The sequence below is a fragment of the Suncus etruscus genome, chromosome 17 (genome assembly GCF_024139225.1).
Source record: "Suncus etruscus isolate mSunEtr1 chromosome 17, mSunEtr1.pri.cur, whole genome shotgun sequence".
Taxonomy (NCBI): Eukaryota; Metazoa; Chordata; class Mammalia; order Eulipotyphla; family Soricidae; genus Suncus; species Suncus etruscus.
Window position 1 is genome coordinate 32,851,192 of NC_064864.1, and position 18,524 is coordinate 32,869,715.

At 37.1% G+C, this 18,524-nt stretch overlaps 1 protein-coding gene and 1 non-coding gene across 2 annotated transcripts in view; one reads left to right on the forward strand and one right to left on the reverse strand.

The window, feature by feature from the left end:
• The window catches only part of ZFAND4 (zinc finger AN1-type containing 4), a 37,005-nt gene that overhangs the window by 14,040 nt on the left and 4,441 nt on the right, over positions 1 to 18,524 (forward strand). The window contains exons 6-7 of the mRNA XM_049790657.1: positions 7,130 to 8,272; positions 8,833 to 8,887. Of these exons, the coding sequence (XP_049646614.1) occupies positions 7,130 to 8,272; positions 8,833 to 8,887 (1,198 nt within the window). The remainder of the gene's footprint in view (positions 1 to 7,129; positions 8,273 to 8,832; positions 8,888 to 18,524) is intronic.
• LOC125995661 (small nucleolar RNA SNORA26) lies at positions 10,137 to 10,258 on the reverse strand. The gene has a single exon (XR_007491140.1). It is a non-coding gene; the product is annotated as a small nucleolar RNA SNORA26 (small nucleolar RNA).

Here is an 18,524-nt window from a genome sequence, read left to right on the forward strand (position 1 = left end):
AGCTGTATTGAAACTGTTTGGGAGTCTTTCAGATTTTTAAATTTCCTGGAAGAGCTTAAAAAGGATTGACATAAAGAACTCTTTGATGGTCTGAAAGAATTTACTAATGAATCCATTTGGGCCCAGGCTTTTGTCTTGGGGAAGTTTTTGATTACCATTCAATTTCTTGGAAAGTGATAGGTCTGTTTAGGTATTCCAAATTATATTTTTTTCAGTTTTGGGAGACTATAGGTGTTTAAGAATTTATTCATTTCTTTTAGATTTTCTCATTTTATGGCATATTCTCAAAGTAATATTTAATTATCTTTTGAATTTTCATGATAACTGTTGTGACAACTCCCCTTTCATTTTTTGGTGTGGGGGGGGTCACACCAGCAGCACTCAGGGGCTACTCCTGGCTCTATGCTCACAAATCGCTCTTGGCAGGCTCGGGGACCATATGGGAAGCTGAGATTCGAAACACCATCCTTCTGCATGCAAGGCAAATGCTCTACCTCTATGCTATATCTGGCCCCTCCCCTTTTATTTCTGATATAGTTTTATTAGGGTTTTCTTTTTTTGTGAGTCTTGCTAATGCTTTATCAATCTTGTTTGCTTTTTCCAAGAACCAACTCTTGTTTTCAACTCTTGTTTTCTTTGTATTTTGGGGGGAATTCCAGTTCATTAATATCTGCTCTTAAGATTTTTTTTTTTTATCCTGCCTGCTTTTTGTTCATTTTTTTTTTTTTTTTGTGGTTTTTGGGTCACACCCGGCAGTGCTCAGGGATTATTCCTGGCTCCAGGCTCAGAAATTGTTCCTGGCAGGCACGGGGGATTCGAATTGATGACCTCCTGCATGAAAGGCAAACGCCTTACCTCCATGCTAACTTTCCGGCCCCTGTTCATTTTTTTGATGATTTCCCAATTTCTTACACTATATCATTTTTTATATAGGCTCTTCTTTTAATTCCTGATGAATGTTTGCAAAGCTATAAATGTTCCTCTCAATACTGTTTTTGCTGTGTGACATAGTCCTGTTAGTCCATGTCCTCATTCATGTTTGTTTCTAGTAATTGTTTGAGTTCCTCTCTGACCCACTGGTTGTACAGTAGTGAGCTGTTTAATTTCCAAGAGTCAAAGTTATTTCTTCTTTTGGTTTGTAAGTCACTTCTATTTTCAGTACATCAATATCTGAAAGATAGTTGATACAATTACTATCCTGTTGATTTTAGGAAGGTAAATTTTGTGACCAGCATGTGGTCTGTCTTGGAGAATGTGCTATGCACACTGGAGAAGAATGAGTATTCAACTTTTGTGGGGGATAAAAACCCCTATAGATTTACCTATTAAGCACCACTCTTCCATTTCTTCCTTCAAAGCCAGTATATGTTGAGATTTTGCCTGGTTGATTATCCAGAAGCTGATCGATCCAGAGCAATGCTGAAGTCTCCAGCTACTATTGCTATTGATGCCTTCTTCATGTTGATTAGCATTTTTAAGTGCTGTACTGGACCCTCATTAGTTGCATGTATATTTAGGAATGTGATTTCTTTATGATGTATATACTCCTTGATTATCAAGAAGTAACCCTCTCTGGTTGGATCTACAGAATTATAAACTTCATGATATGGAGTTTTTGTAGTTTTTGTAGCCTCAAGATGCTTTTTTTTTTCTTTTGGTAAAACCCAGTGGCACTGAGTTTACTCTTGGCTCTGGCTCAGAAATTATTTCTGAGAAGCTTAGGGGACCATATGGTAGGTATGTCTGGGATTGAACAGGGTCAGTTGCATGTAAGGCAAAACACTATCTGCTATTCTGTAACTCTGGTCCCTCAAGGTGCTTTTTCCCTAAGTTACATTCAGTCTTCCCTACTGCCAGGGAAGTTTATTAGGGGAGTTTATCTTGGGGTTTGTAAACTTTGGTCTACTTGGGAAGCCATGCCCAGGGTATGCATGTGTAGTCTGAAGTTTAGTTTTTTGTTCAAATTTAGGAGTTGCCTGAGGGTCTCTGAAATGACTTTTAAAGCAAGCAAGCACCCAAGTGTAATTATATTTGAAGTTATTTTTAATTTAAAAAGTTACAGTTCTTGAACTAAGAAGGATAAAATAATTTGTTATTAATCTTATAATTATTATGTTACATGCTCTTTTTTTTTTGTTTGTTTTGTTTTTTGGGTCACACCCTGCAGCACTTAGGGGTTACTCCTGGCTCTATGCTCAGAAATCACCCCTGGCAGGCACAGGGGACCATATGGGATGCTGTGATTCGAACCACCGTCCTTCTGCATGAAAGGCAAATGCCTTACCTCCATGCTATCTCTCCGGCCCCATGTTACATGCTTTTAATATTAACTTTTTATAGATAATTCCTTTGTCTGAATGTTGATAAAGTATATGCCTATGCTTAGTTTTACTCCTTGACAGTTTTCTAATGTGATTCCATATAATCGAACAAATTGCGTACAGCCTAGTAATGAGATTTACAATTTTCATGCATTCTAATTAGTATTTGAATTAGTTCTCTTTTTTCCTATTCTGTTTATCATTCAGTAGCGTAAGCTTGTCATTTATTTGTTGGTTGTTTCTGGGCCACACTGGAGGAGCTCAGGGATTATTTGAACTGACTCTTCACACAGGGATCACTCATGATGGGTTAGTGCGGAAAGGTGGGGGTGCTTGGAATGGAATCCGGGTGTGCCAGATGAAAGGCAGATGCCTTACTCACTGCACTAGTATTTTGTCCTCTTGGTTTTTATTTATTTAATTTAATTTTGGATTTGGGGACCACACTTGATGATGCTCAGGAGTTTCTGATCTCTGCACTAAGTAATTATTCCTGGTAGGGCCAGAGGACCATATGGTGTTCTGGAGATAGAACCTGGGTTGGCCACATGCAAGGCAAAATGCTACTAACTATACTATCTCTGTGCCCCCACCTTGGAGTTTTAATTCAAATTTCTTTAATGAAGTTGAGTAACTTTCATATATTTTCTGGATATTTGGATATCTTATATTAAGAATACTTTCAAATACTTTATCCAGTTTCTAATGAGTTCTGTATTTATTCGTATTGATTTTCTGGGAAATATTTGTAATTTGTAGATTTATTATTAAAAAATTGGGGGTTACACATGGCTTTGCTCAAGTGCTAATTTCTGCACTCAGGAACTACTGGGGTATGATACAGGATTCCAGGAATTGAATTTGAACCTGGGTTGGCCTCAGTAAGGCAAACAATTTACTCACTGTACTATCACACCTCAATATTTATCTTTTGTCATTCTATTTGATTTTTATTATATTGATACATGTTTGATTTTTCAATACTGTAATATATTAATATAAATAAGTGTATAATTAGTAATATACATTATGGTTAATTTCAAAATTAAGATACAGTTTGGGTACAACTAATTTCCTTTTTAGATTTCCCTATAATCTAGCATATGGCATATAATATAATATGTAAATACCTACTTTCCTATACTCTTAAAAATAACTAGCATTTTATAATATATTGCCACTAATTAATTTTAATATTAGACAAAATGAACCAGAATATTCTTTTATGGTCTTAGTTACTTTTGTACAACACAGTCTTTTTATGGTCCATTCTTAATATTCTGTTGTATAATTGACTCAATTTCTCTCATTATTTTGTTGTGCATGTTTCTTTTTGGGATTCCAGGAATAGAACTTGGGATGGTCATGTGTAAGGCAATTGCCTTATTTGCTGTACTATTTATCCTGCCTGAATTTTATTTTATTTTATTTTTTTTTTTTGGTTTTTGGGCCACACCCGGTAACGCTCAGGGGTTACTCCTGGCTATGTGCTCAGAAGTTGCTCCTGGCTTGGGGGACCATATGGGACACTGGGGGATCGAACCGCGGTCCGTCCAAGGTTAGCGCAGGCAAGGCAGGCACTTTACCTTTAGCGCCACCGCCCGGCCCCCTGAATTTTATTTTTAATCTTAATTTGTAGACCATGCATCACATTGTTAATATAGTTTATCCTAATACATTTGTTTCCAGGTAAGTGGGAACAAAATTATTAAAAAGAAAAAAAGGGGGCCTAGAGAGATAGCACAGCGGCCGTTTGCCTTGCAAGCAGCCGATCCAGGACCAAAGGTGGTTGGTTCAAATCCCGGTGTCCCATATGGTCCCCTGTGCCTGCCAGGAGCTATTTCTGAGCAGACAGCCAGGAGTAACCCCTGAGCACTGCCAGGTGTGCCCCCCCCCCCCCAAAAAAAAAAGAAAGAAAGAAAAGAAAAGAAATAGAGAAAAAAGAAGAAATACAGCAACAAGAAAACTTGTGAAAATGTTTGCATCTTATAATGAGTTCAGAAGATTTAGTAAGCTTCTATTTCTAGTTGATCATTCTGATATTTCTTTTGTTTCTTAATGATAGGTGGCTTCAGATATTTATTGACATTTAGATTGGTGTGTTCCCGCAGGGATGCAGCGATGACAGCATTAAACGAAAACAGAGCTGTAGCTCAGCCTTGAATGTGGCCACACTGTCCAGTAATTCCTAGCACTATTGCTGATACTGAGGTTTTTGTGGGGTGTCTTTTTGGTTGCTAGGGCTTCTGAAAGTACAAGAAGGTGTGAGGAGGGTGCTAACGCTCCAACAAAAGTCCTGGTTTTATCAGCTCAAATACCAGCATACTTGGAATCTTGGTCAGATTGGTATTTTTGAAGAGAGCTGCAAAGGAGTGCTAAAGTAAGGCCATTGGCAAAGCAGTAATTGTGGATGACAAGTGCAGCAGACATGACATTGACAGGGCAGGGCTTGCTCTCTCTTCCTGAGCTTGCCAGCTTTCATCTGCATTACCAATATACCCATAGTTTTTCACTTACTGCTTTACATCCCTTTTGAGAACAGAGTGAGTTTATGGAGGTGATAAAATGTAGACATGATTGGGGCTGGAGTGTTAGCACAGCGGTAGGGCATTTGCCTTGCATGCATCTAACCCAGGACGGACATGGGTTTCATCTCCAGCATCCCATATGGTCCCCCAAGCCAGGGACGATTTCTGAGTGAAGAGCCAGGAGTAACCTCTGAGCATTGCCAGGTGTGGCCCCCCAAAAACAAACAAAAAAAATGTAGGCATGAAGACTATATTTGTGTAGGTGGTTTTGGAGGGCTTCCAGAGGTTTTAGAAAGTCAGAAAAGGGTGCTTGTACTCACTGCAAAAAAAAAGTCCATCCCACATGGTCCCCTGAGCCTGTGAGGAGTGATTTCTGAGCACAGAGCCAGGAGTACCCCTGAGCGCTGCTGAGTGTGATCCAAAAACCAAAAAAAAAAAAAGTCCTGGTAATATCAATATATCAATCTAATACTGGTATACCTGGAGTTTTGGTCAGATTGAAGTCTCTGCAAAGAGCCATAGAGGATTCAAGCTGGGCTATTCCTGACTTCATTTAAAAAAATAATAGGGGCTGCTCCCTGTCGTGCTTGGGTCTAACAGTACTGGGTGCGATACTAGGGACTGAACTCAGGGCATGCACATTCTAATATTGTACTCTATCACTTGAGCCTTATCTGCATGCAGCTCCGCCTCATTTTAAAAGAATATTTGAATATTGTTGATGAAAAGGATTACAAAATGTCCATAAGATAAAAAGATCTATAGAAGCCAGAATATATGTGGGCTGATCACCCTTGGCTGTATTCAGAACTTACTTGTGACTGCTTAGGAATCATTTCTGCTGGTGTTTGAGGAGCATATTCTGGGCCAGGTATCACATTTTGGGTTGGTCATGTGCTTATCCACCTGTACTTTCTTTCTGTGCCAGCCAGCTGATCTTTTCAAGGTTCCTTGGAACTCTTAGCTCCTTTATATATTGAATAAGTAGAAACTATTCAGTTAGTACCTACTGAATTATCCAGCTTTTCTTAAATTTCTAGATTCAGAGTATTAGTATGTTATCAACTATTTTATCCCATTTTGATGGTGAAAGTAAGTTCATATCTTTAAGAGCTAAGATTTCTGATAAAATTTTCTTCTGTAACTCAAAAATCTTGAATTATTTTGTTAATGCAGAAGTATTAGTGAAATTATTTAGATTAAGATACTCTTACATATTAAACTTTATGAATATTGGTAACTTCTGAGCTATCCCTGGTTTTGATAATTTTCTAGACAAGTTCTAATATATTTGTGGCTAAGACTTATTACACTAAAAGGATACAAAAGCAAGATCAGCAAAGGGCAGAGACTGGAATGATAGTTCATCAAGTAGTGCTCTTTCCTTGCAGTTAGCCCAAGTGGTTTAATTCCTTGCATCCTATGACCCCCCCCCCAACCCCTCCAGGAGTAACAAGAAGCATAGCCTGATGTGGCCCCAAAAGAAAAGAAAAGAAAAGAAAAATAAGCAGGGCAGAGGCATTTGGAGTGAAGTGAAGACGAAAAGAGGCACAAATTGTTTAGGTACCTCAGTGTATTATCATAGGCTGTGCTTACTTTCTCTAGCAGTTAGTTGTGTCAGCATATGTGCAATGTTATTCATTATGGAAAATTGTTAGACACTGCCAACAGTTTCATTAGATCATGTTCTTTTAAGCATTTTTTCCTGCCATATACTAAAATTCCAGACTCCCAGAGGAAAAACAGCATGAAGCATAAGCCATATCATCTGTACAGCCACTTGCAAAAACAATTGGTGTCATTGACCTCCTGTCAGAATGATGGTAACCTTATAAAATACAAGTTTCCAGAATCTATCCAGGGGTCGGCCTGGAAATGAGCCCTTTAAAGATAGCTGTTTATTACTGTTAACTCTCTTTTAGCAGTATCTCTTAACAATATATACTTATTCATTTTACTAAGAACAATTTTGAGCTGAAGAAAACCAGCAATGTGATGTATAATATAATCACTAATTTTTCTTCTAGCACACTCATCACTATCAATAGTGAAGAAAATAAGATAATTTTTCATTAATTATTAGAAAATTAACTCAATGAAGGAAGGTAGCAAAATCTTTTTCATCATAAAATTAAAATTTTAATTTTTAAAAAACAGTTTAATTTGATGTAATTAAAATGCCTCTATTATAGTAAATAACATTTTCTTCATTAGTTTTTGTTAATGAGGAGATATAGTTACTATTGCAAAGGAATTATATATCTATTGCTTTTTTTTTAGCCTAAGAAAACTGTCAAGGTAAAACCTCGTCCACCTATAGCTTCTCGACCTTCTAGTAGTTCCACTTCAACTGCTCGCCACAGATTGTTAAGGGTTCTTCCTCATATTGGGCAATCTTATTTATCTTCTGGGAATACATATCTCCCCGAAACATCCAGGAATGTAGTTTCAAGTGTGCCTGCTGCTGATAAACCTGTATCATCTATTACTAGTGATTTTCTCAATGAAGATGATAACTTTAAAAGTAACAGACTGTCTCATTCCAATAGTAGTATAAAACTACCATCCCAGTTGCCTCCCGTGAAGTTTGAAAATGATAAGAAGCTTTCAGATTCTATTCTTCATTTTGGGTCATCCTTGCCAAGGAAGATAAAACACCTCCCAGGAAATTTGTCGTCTAGTACTGAAAATGACACTGTTTTATTTCCAAGTTCAGAAAAACATACAGCTCAAGACTCACTTTTACCATTTGCAGAAGGAATCCCAAATGAACAGATCAATGACTTAGAAAGTACACAGAAGGTAAATCCAGAGTTCTTACTCAGTAATGGTGATAATGGGTTGAAAACGACAGAGCAGCAATTTAAAAATGTTGCAAGAGTGCTGAATGGTGAATCAGTAGAGACTACAGTTCTTAACCACCGAGAATTAAGTCCTCACAAAAATAGACGCTTGTCACCTCTTCACTGTGCTACATCAATGTCTCTACATAATTCTCTGGTGAAATCACAGAGACAACCCAAATGTTTTGATTCTGGGAACATCCAATCTTCTGCTTCACAAAACTTGCTTCGATCATTGGATATTAGAAATGTAACTGATTCTTCTCTCTCTAGGACTACTCGTTTACGAGCTGTTAAAGTTGACTCACCTGGGAAAAGACCTGATATTATTTCTAAGGTAGAGGCTCGAGATATCACAGAAATGGCTAACAAAGCTTCCAAAGAGCCCGTTGGTTGTATAAATAATATAGGTTTTCTTGCTTCGCTGGCCCGGAGTTCAAGCAGAGACAATTTACAGAGCTCACATGGTGTAGGAAGGCTTCGGACCTCTCGAATTGCATTGCCCACAAACCTTCCACATTTTCAGGAAGAAAATTGTAGGAAGACTTCTCCCCCATTAGAATCTACAGATTTTTTTCTAGTAAGTATTTGTCTTTCAATATGGTCTATTATAGTATTCAGGAATATAACATAGTGGTAGAGATTTGTCTCAGATGTATGAGATCCCGAGTTTGATCACCATTAAAAATAAATGTAAAAAAATTATATACTCTTTATCATCTTTATATTGAATCATTGTATCTATAGCTTTTGGGGGCATCTTTTTAAATGAGTTCTATCAGTGAATTATTTTTATAAGTTTTTTAAAATACTCATTGAATGTAGAAAATATTTTGACATTTAAAATAATTTTTGGCTCTAGAGAACTAATGAAAATAATTTCATATAAATTAGCATATTTGCAAATGTAGAATATTTTGTTATATATTTTCTGAAACAAATTAATTTGAGTAATCTAATTTATTCTCTTAAAAATAAAGTATCATGTTGGATAAGATAATTAGATTTTAAGTTAATAAAATTAGATTAAATAAATTATGACAGTATTTTCATGATAAAATGTGAATATTTTCTGTTTGGTGATTTTTCCTTCTATTCTACATTAATTTACCTCTTGGATGCTTTGTGTTTTAATTGTAGTCTGCCCGTGGTACTGGAATGAATGGAAATAATACAGCAACAGGGAAAAGAGTAGGTAAGCTACAGCTGAATTTTTTAAATTTGTTTTTGTTTTTATTCTTTATTTTACTTTAAAAATTACTTTATCTAAACAATATTGTTACAAGGTAGCCATGATAAAGTTGGGCCTTTTTTCTACAGATACAAAGTTGTTCATGATTGAATTTCAGTCATACAATATGCAAAACCTTCACCAGTGCATATTTCCCATCACCAATGTCCCCAATTTCCTTCCCCCCTTACTGTCTCTGGGGTAGACAATTTCTTCTCTCCCTTTCTCTCTTTTTGTCTCTCTCCCATTTTTTCTGCTTAGACACAGTAGTTTGCAATATTGTTACTGAAGGGGTATTGTGAATATCACTTTATCTCCTTTTAGCACCCAGTATTTGTCCATAGTAATAATTTCCAACTGTCATTTTCATAGTGTCTCTTCTTTGCCCTAACCACACTCCCTTGCTATTTGGTTTTCCTTGACCTCATCTCAGTAGTCTTTAGAAATCATATTATCATCTTTGTATCTCACAAATGAGTATAATTATTATATGTATGTCTCTCTGACTCATTTTACTCAGCATAATACTCCATAATTGCTCCATATCCGTCCATGTTTAAACAAATTTTATGACTTTATTTTTTTTCCAAACAGCTGCATATTATTCCATCGTGTAGATATACCACAGTTTCTTTAGCCAGTAATCTGTTCTCAGACACTTGGGTGGCTTTCTAATTCTGGCTCTCTTCTTACTTGTATTATGTGTAGTACTTTAATCTATAATGTTTCTGCAAAAGACACTGTTTTATGTCCTTTGTTCTAAATGTAAGATCAAGTTTCTTTAGCCACTCATCTCTTCTCGGACACTTGGTGGTGTTTACAGATTCTGACTATTGTAAATAGTGCTGCGATGAACATAGAAGAGCAGAGGATTTTTCTGCCTGGAGCTTTGGGGCTCCTAGGGATAGGGGTGGTATTGCTGGATCATATTCAAGTGGTATTGCTCAATTTCTAGTTTTTTGAGGAATATCCATATTGTTTTACAAGATAGGCTGGAATACTCTACATTTCCACCAGCAGTAAACGAGAGAGTCTTTTTCCTTGTGTCCGTGCAAGCACAGGTTGTTTTTTGTGATGTGTGCCAGTCTCTGTGGTGTGAGATAATATCTAATTGTTGTTTCAATTTACATTTTTTGATATATTAATGTTGTGGAACATTTTTAATTGCCTTTTGGCCACCTTTCTTTCATTCTTTTTTTTTATCCTTTTATTTGGCTTTAACCCCAGACAGGATCCAGAGAGTAGTTTTACAATCTCCTCTCTAGGTTTAATGGAGACTTATTCTACCTTTCTGTTTTAGCATCTTAAAGCACTGAGTCAACCTTAAAAGGACACAGGAAAGGGCACTGTATTTCTTTTTAGAAGGAAATATCTGTTCACTTTTTCTTATTTTTGAATAGGGTTAGATATGCTTTCTTGCTGAGATCTACCAGTGCCTTATATATCCTATAAGGCACTAGAATAGTTTCTTCCATTCTGTGGTAGTCTTTATATGTTAGTTTTTATTTCCTTAGATGTGCAAAAGCTTTTAAATAGTCCATTGGTTTATCTTTCCTTACATTTGCTCGGCCATTGGTGTTTCATCTTTGAAGATGCTTTTAGCTTTAATGTCATGGAGTATTCTGCCTATGCTTTCCTGAAATACTTACCTTATCTTTTCAGGTCTGATATGAAGGTCTTTAATAAATTTTGATTTGACTTTATGAATGACTTTTTTTTATTGTAAGAATTTATTCAAGAGACAAAATTGATTAACATAATGAGGTAAGCTAACATAACATAATATAGTAACATAACATAACATATAATAAAATTGATATAATAATAATATATGTAAGTCAAAGAAAGTTTGTGATTAAAAACACAATTTTTTTCCCACGATGGCTTACATATCTTTCACAGTAGTATTTTAGGTACATATTAACATTGAATCAGGGGAATACCCATCACCAAATATGTACTCCCCCCCATTCCAGTTCCCTTTCTACAACCCATATACCCCACCATCACTCCCCAGGCTGCTAGAGTAGGTGAACCCCTCTTTGTCTGGCTTACTATTAGTGATCACATATCTGTTTGGTCCTGGAACCCTCCCTTGTTTCCCCCTCTATTTAAGAGGCAGAGCTAAATAAATCGAGGTAAGTGGTTTTGTTTGAAGGAAAGAAAAGCAATAGATTGGGGTACAAAATAAGAGGAAAAAAATAAAAAAGAAGTCAAAAGTCAAATATGTTGAAAATAGGCGGAGTCCCTCTAGAGGCTTCCAACCTCAGTTTGAGAGAGGATGTGAAAAAGGTAATTGAAACACCACGACAATACAGAAAGAAATATCGAATTAAATAACCAGTGAGCACTACAGCAATAAAGACAGGCACCACACATTAGTCTCAGTTCTGAAATCAAATCATGCTCGAGTGCAAAAAGAAAGAGAAAGACAAGACAAAATAAGATAAAATAATATTTGAGGGGCTGGAGAGATATAATGGAGGTAAGGCATTTGCCTTTCATGCAGGAGGTCATCGGTTCGAATCCCGGCGCCCCATATGGTCCCCTGTGCCTGCCAGGAGCAATTTCTGAGCCTGAATAACTTCTGAGCACTGCTGGGTGTGACTCAAAAACCACAAAAAACAAAACAAAAAACAAAAATAATATTTGAGACACAACCTTAATCTCCACACCAGAATAAAGACATCAAAAAAATTGATCAATCGATAAATAAACATGTGGAAAAATGATTGTTTTGTGCTTTTTTTTTTCCTTTTCTTTTTCCCCCTGCATAGGCACAGTAACTATTGGGGATATTGTAGAGGGAATTCCCTTGACCTAGGAGATACAGGGTTTCTCCACCCCTGAAGTATACTGTCATGGTATTAACTCTAGACACCTTGCATGATCATTTCCTCTCCCTTGTTGCTTTCATGGTGTGTGGAAGACTTCTGCTTTGTCTTGGATGGTAAAATCAGATCTCTGTTTCTAGAGATCTTGGTGGCTGTGCAGCTCAGGGAGTGGAGCTTATGAAGTGGAGCTTTGTGGTTCTAGCAGTTATGCTTCTTCAGTGTCGTTTTAATCCATCTTCTGTAGTTGGTGTTCTTGGTCGTTATGTTGCTCCTAGAATGGAGCCTGGGATAAAGTCTTTCGTTATGTTTCCAGAAGATCCGTTCAGTTGCGGTTGTCTCAGTCAGACTTCTGGAATTGGAGCTCTTGTTTGTTGAACAGATCGTAGACCAAAAACTAGGCTAGAGCTTTTTGTTGCTGTTGTTGTTGTTGTTGTTGTTGTTGTTGGTCCCTGGATGTGTTCTGTCCAGTCTTGGTTGCAACAACCAGTCGTCTGTATATAACGATCTTATCTTTTGCACAGGTCAATGAGTGACATGTCTTCTGATTTTGTCTTATCGATAGATGATGAGGAAGGACAACTTGCTCTTAGATCAAGTTGTTCCCATTTCCTCATTGTCAGGTTATCAATTTAGAACTGGCACATGTTGGTGTCAGAGCAGCATTGTAAATGCCCTGGAGGGGATTTGGTTCCTGGAGCTGTTATGAATTCTGTCATTTTTGTGTCTGGGATCCAGGAGTTAAGGCTGAACGGTCAGTGTCTAGTTCCCTGGAGCCCAGGTTGTTTCCACATGACATACATTCAGGGTGGGAGATGTCCCTGTGTTGTAAACAAGTATGAGTTCTTATACCTAGTAGATAAGAGCTTGTTTTTATACGTACAATTTCCCCTTTGTTTAATATGTCTTTGCAGGAGGAAGTGGGACTTTGTGCACGACTTTAAAGAGATGTTTAAGTTCACTATTTTGCATATAGTTGAACAGTTTTCCCAACACCACTTGTTAAAGAGGCTTTACATGTTTCACTTCATATATATTTTTTGCTCCTTTATCAAAGATTAATTGATCACATACCTAAGGGTCAGTCTCAGTATATTCAAGTTATTTCATGGATAGGAGGCTCTGTCTTTGCTCTGTCTTTGTTCCAATACAATACTGTTTTAATATCTACTGTTATATAGTACAGTTTGAAGTTGGACTAAGTGATTCCTCTTATCTTCCTCCCTCCCCCCCACCAAGAGATTGCTTTAGCTATATATGAAGGATTTTGTTCCATATGAATTTCAGAAGCATTTGATCTATTTCTTTGAAAAACAGTTTGGATATTTCTATAGTGATTGTATGAAATCAGTACAATGTGTTAGGAAGTGTTGACATTTTTTTTAGTTCTTTTTGGGCCACACCCGTTTGATGCTCAGGGGCTACTCCTGGCTAAGTGTTCAGAAATTGCCCCTGGCTTGTGTGTGTGGGAACCATATGGGACACGGGATCGAACCATGGTTCTTCCTTGGCTAGCGCTTGCAAGGCAGACACCTTACCTCTCCGGCCCCAAGTGTTGACATTTTAATGATGTTAATCCTCCCATTCCATGAGCAGGGTATATGTCCCCATTTCCTTGAGTTCTCTTTTCTTTCTTGAAGCAGTTTTATTGTTTTCTTTGTCTAGGTCTTTTACATCTTCAGTTGATTCTAAGGTACTTGATTTTCTGAGGCACAATTGTGAATCAGATTGTTTTTTGAACATTTATTTTTGTTTTCTTTTAATTATTTGTATATTGAAAAGCCATGCTTTTTTTTTTTTTTTTTTTGGTTTTTGGGCCACACCCATTTGACGCTCAGGGGTTACTCCTGGCCATGTGCCCAGAAATCGCCCCTGGCTTGCGGGGACCATATGGGACGCCGGGGGATCTAACCGCGGTCCTTCCTTGGCTAGCACTTGCAAGGCAGACACCTTACCTCCAGCGCCACCTACCCGGCCCCAAGCCATGCATTTTTACACATTAATTTTGTAACCTGCCATTTTACTACACAAATCTATTGTTTCTTAAAGACTTTTGGTAGAGTCCAGGATTTTTTAATTATAGTATAAGTCATCTGCTCCTCTCTGGATGCCCTTGATATCTTTTTCTAGACTAATTGCTATGGAAATTACTTTCAGTATTATATTGAATGGAAGTGGCATGAGTGGACAACCTTGTCTGTGCCAGATCATAGAGGAAACATAGTTCCCCCCTTTAGTATTATGTTTGTGCTGGCTTGTAAATGACTTTTACTATATAGAGGAAAGTTCTTTCAGTTTCTTTCCTGAGAGTTTTTTAAAATTAAGATTGTGTGCTGGGTCCTTTGAAATGTTTTCTCTGCATCTATTGTTATGTTTATATGATTTATATTATATATTTTTTATTGACCTGGTGTATTATAATGACTGACTTATATTTTACCATCCTTGCCTTTCTGGGATGAATCCTACTTGGCCATGGTCTCTAACCTTCTTGGTAATTTGTTAAATTCTGTTTGCTAGTGTTTTGTTGAAGATCTCTGCATATGTGCTCATCAACAATATTGGCCTCTAATTCTCTCTCTCTCTCTCTCTCTCTCTCTCTCTCTCTCTCTCTCTCTCTCTCTCCCTCCCTCCCTCCCTCCCCAATGTCTTTGTCTTATGGTATCAGGTTATGTTAGCTTCATAGAAACACTTTGTGAGTATTTTTATTTCTTCAATTCCCTGGAAAACCCTTAAAAGAATTGTTATTGGGTCCTCTTAAAAGGTTTGAAAGAATTCACTAGTGAATCCATCTGGACCTTTGCTTTTAGTTTTGAGAAGTTTTTTGATTACTGTTTTGATTCGTCAATAGAGATAGGTCTGTTCAGGTATTTCAGAGCATCTTTTTTTTTTTTTTTTGATAATTTTTTTTTAACCTGAGGAGGTTATAGGATTCCAAAAATTCATTCTTTTCTTCTAGGTACTCTTGTTTTGTGGCATAAAGTTTTCAAAATATTCTCTGATTACTCTTTAAATTTCTGTTGTATCTCTAGTGATATCCCTCCTTTAATTTTTGCTTCAGTTTATTAAGGTTCTTTTTCTCCTCTTGAGTTTTGTTAATGATTAATTAATCTTGTTTTTTTAAAATATATAACCAACTCATACTTTTATTGATCTTTTCATTGCCTTTTGCATGTCCAGTTCATTAATTTTGCTCTAAGTTTTATCATTTCCTTCTTTCCTGCTTTAAACTCTTATTCCCAGTCTTGTTATATCCCACAAAAACTGATAATTTGTGTCTCCTTTTGAAATTTTTCCATGAATCTTTTTATTTTCCCTCTGACCCACTGGTTGTTGAGTAGTAACCTGTTTAATTTTCAGGTGCTAAAGTTATATCTCCATTTCTGTTTGTAATTCACTTCCATTTTCAGTGTATAATAGTCTGAGAAGATAATTATTACAATTTCTATCCTCTTGATTTTATGGATGTGTTTTGTGGCCCAGCATGTGGTCTGTCTTGGGGATTGTCCCATGTGCGTTAGGGAAGAATATGTATTCAGCTTTCTGGGGATGAAAACTTTTATATTGATATATTTCTATGTGTATATATACACATATACATATGTCAATATCTACTAACCCTCTCATTTATTCTTTCATAGCTAGTATATTCATGTGGAATTTTTTTTTTTTTTTTTTGGTTTTTGGGTCACACCCGGCAGTGCTCAGGGGTTATTCCTGTCTCCAGTCTCAGAAATTGCTCCTGGTAGGCACAGGGGACCATATGGGGCGCTGGGATTCGAACCGATGACCTCCTGCATGAAAGGCAAATGCCTTACCTCCATGCTATCTCTCTGGCCCCTCATGTTGATTTTTATCCTAGTTGATCTGTTGAGGTGACAGAGCAGTCCTGAAGTCTCCCAACTAGTTCTGTGTTGTTATTGATGTCTTCATGTACATGAGCAGTTGTTTTAAGTCTTGTGCTGGCCCTTCATTGGGTGCATATATGTTTAGGTATGTGATTTCTTCCTGATGTATATTTCCTTGATTGTTAGGCTATGACCCTCTGTTATAACCATTTTAAGCCTGAAGTCTATGTCGGTTGATATTAGTATGGCTTTCTCAGCCTTTTTAAGGGAGTTAATTTGCTTGTCTTTCAATCTTTGACTTTGATTCAGTGTTTGCTCTGACTATTCAAATGTGTTTCTTGCAGACAGCAAAATTAAATTGGATTTAATTTTCTTATCTATTTTACCACTCAATGTCTCTTAATTGGTGCATTTAGTTCTTTGATATTGAGAAAGATTTTTGTTATGAATTTTCTGTCATCTTTTGTATGTGTTTTTTTATGACTTTGTATTACCTTATATGATATCCTTAAAATCCTTTAAAGTTGCTTTTTAGTCTGTAAAGTTCCTGAGATATTGTGTATTTGTAAAACTGTGTATCCTTCAAGTCTGCATGGGTGACATATTTTTGGTGAGACATTCATTTCATTGAACTTTTATTTTTTTTTGGTTTTTGGGCCACACATGATGATGATCAGGGGTTACTCCTGGCTCTGCACCCAGAATTTTACTCTTAGCAGGCTTGGGGGACCATACAGGAAGCCAGAAATCAAACCTAGGTCTGTCCAGGTAGGTGGTGTACAAGAAAAATGCCCTACCACTGTGCTATCACTGGCCCCTTTATTTTTTTCCACTATATCTCACCACTGCTTTTGGGTCTGAAGAATTGCTTGTGATAAATATGCCATAAAACTTAGAGACTGGGGCTGGAGTGATGGTGCAACTGTTAGGGTGTTTGCCTTGCAGACGCTAACCTAGGATGGACCACGGTTCAATCCCTTGGCACATTATATGGTCCCCTAAGCCAAGAGCAATTTCTGAGCCCATAGCCAGGAGTAACTCCCGAGTGTCACCAGGTGTGGACTCCCCCCAAAAAAACCCTTAAATACGTTTCTTTTGTATATAATTTTTTTCTTTGATCTTGCTGCTTTCAGTATTCTATGTTTTTAACCTTGCTCTGGGATGTACCTTGGGGCGCTTTTATTTGGGTCTATTTTAGGTGGTGCTCTTTGGGCATCCAAGGTGTGTGTTTATGTACTCTTCAGCTCTGGGGACTCAGCAATGATATCTCTGAGTGTTGATTCTTTATAGGTGTTTTATACCTTTCTCTTTGAAACCCCAATGATTCTTATCTTGTTTGTGTTGAATTTATTCTGAAGGTCTACTGTTATCTGCTCACTTGTTTTGAGGATTTTTCCCATATTCTATTAAAAACTCAATTTGTGCTGTTGTATATAGTGTTATGTAGCTCATCTTCCAACACACTGATTCTGTCCTCAACAACTGTTACTTTGCTTGGTGAGGCCTTCCAGTGAGTTTTTCATTTTGCCTACCAAGTTTTTTAATCCTGCTATTTCTGTTTGAAGTTTTCTCATTTCTACTCATAGCCTTCTTATTCTCATTTGCATTTTGTTTGATTCATTCCATGGTTTCTTTGAGATCTTGAACATTTCCTCAACATTTCTTTTATAGTTCTCTTCAGAATCAATCTGCCGTAGGACCCAGCAATCCTGCTTTTTTGGGGGGTTTGGGTATCTATCCCCAGACAGAAAAACACTCATCTGAAAGGTTGTACACACATAGTTATTTATTGCTGCACTCGGCACAGTGGTGTATCTTTAAAAATAATCACAAAGGGCTGAGTGTGTGGGTCAATGGAAGAACTTGTACTTTGAATGAAACCTCAGGCAATTTCAAAAACAAACTGGAAGTTCAGTCATCAGACACCATAAATTTGTGGTGACAAGATTGTGTTATGGTAAATATTTCACATTTAACTTTTGGGTTTTTCTTTGTGCAAAAGCTTTTAAATTTTATGTAGTTTTGTTTTTATTTCAGTACCATACTGTTTGATTATAGTGCCTTTGTAGTATATCTAAAGGTCAACAAGATGCCTTTTCTTTTTGCTCAGGATTGCCTAGACTGTTGGGGGTTCAATACACATTTTATAATTGTTCTGTTTTCTTGAAAAATGACATTGAAATTTTTTGGTTTGTTTTTTGGGGCCACACCCGGTGGTATCTGGCTCAGAAATCTCTCAGAAATCGCTCCTGGCTGGGGACCATATGGGATGCTGAATTTGAAACACCTTCTGTCCTGGGTCAGCTGCGTGCAAAGCAAATGCCCTACTGCTGTGCTATTGCTCCAGCCTGACACTCAATTTATTTTTTGGTTTTGGGATCACACCCAGCATTGCTCAGCGGTGACTTCTGGCTCTATGCTCAGAAATCGCTACTGGCAGGCTCGGGGACCATATGGGATGCCGGGATTTGAACCACCATTCTCTATCTTTATGCTGTCTCTCTACCCCCCCCACCCCCCGACATTGAATTTTTTGATAGGGATTACATTGAATATTGCTTTAAGAATCTGGCCATTTTAACATTTTAACATTTTAACCTGTGTATTAAAAACAACAACAACACTATTGTTGTGGGGATTATTATCTAAGGGATGGCACCTGGACCTCACCCAGCAATACATAGGCCACTAAGGGTATGTGGTAATGGGAATCAAACCCATTCTGCTCACTGACACATGTGCTCTACCATTAAAGTTATGCACTATACCAATAATATTCTTCCAATCCATAATTATGGTGTATATTTTCTTTATTTTTTAGTCATTATTTATGGTATTTGGATTTTTTAATCTCTGTTGTGAGTTTTACTTCCAGGTATTTTATTATTTTTTATGTAATAATGTGTAAAATTGGTTTTGCAT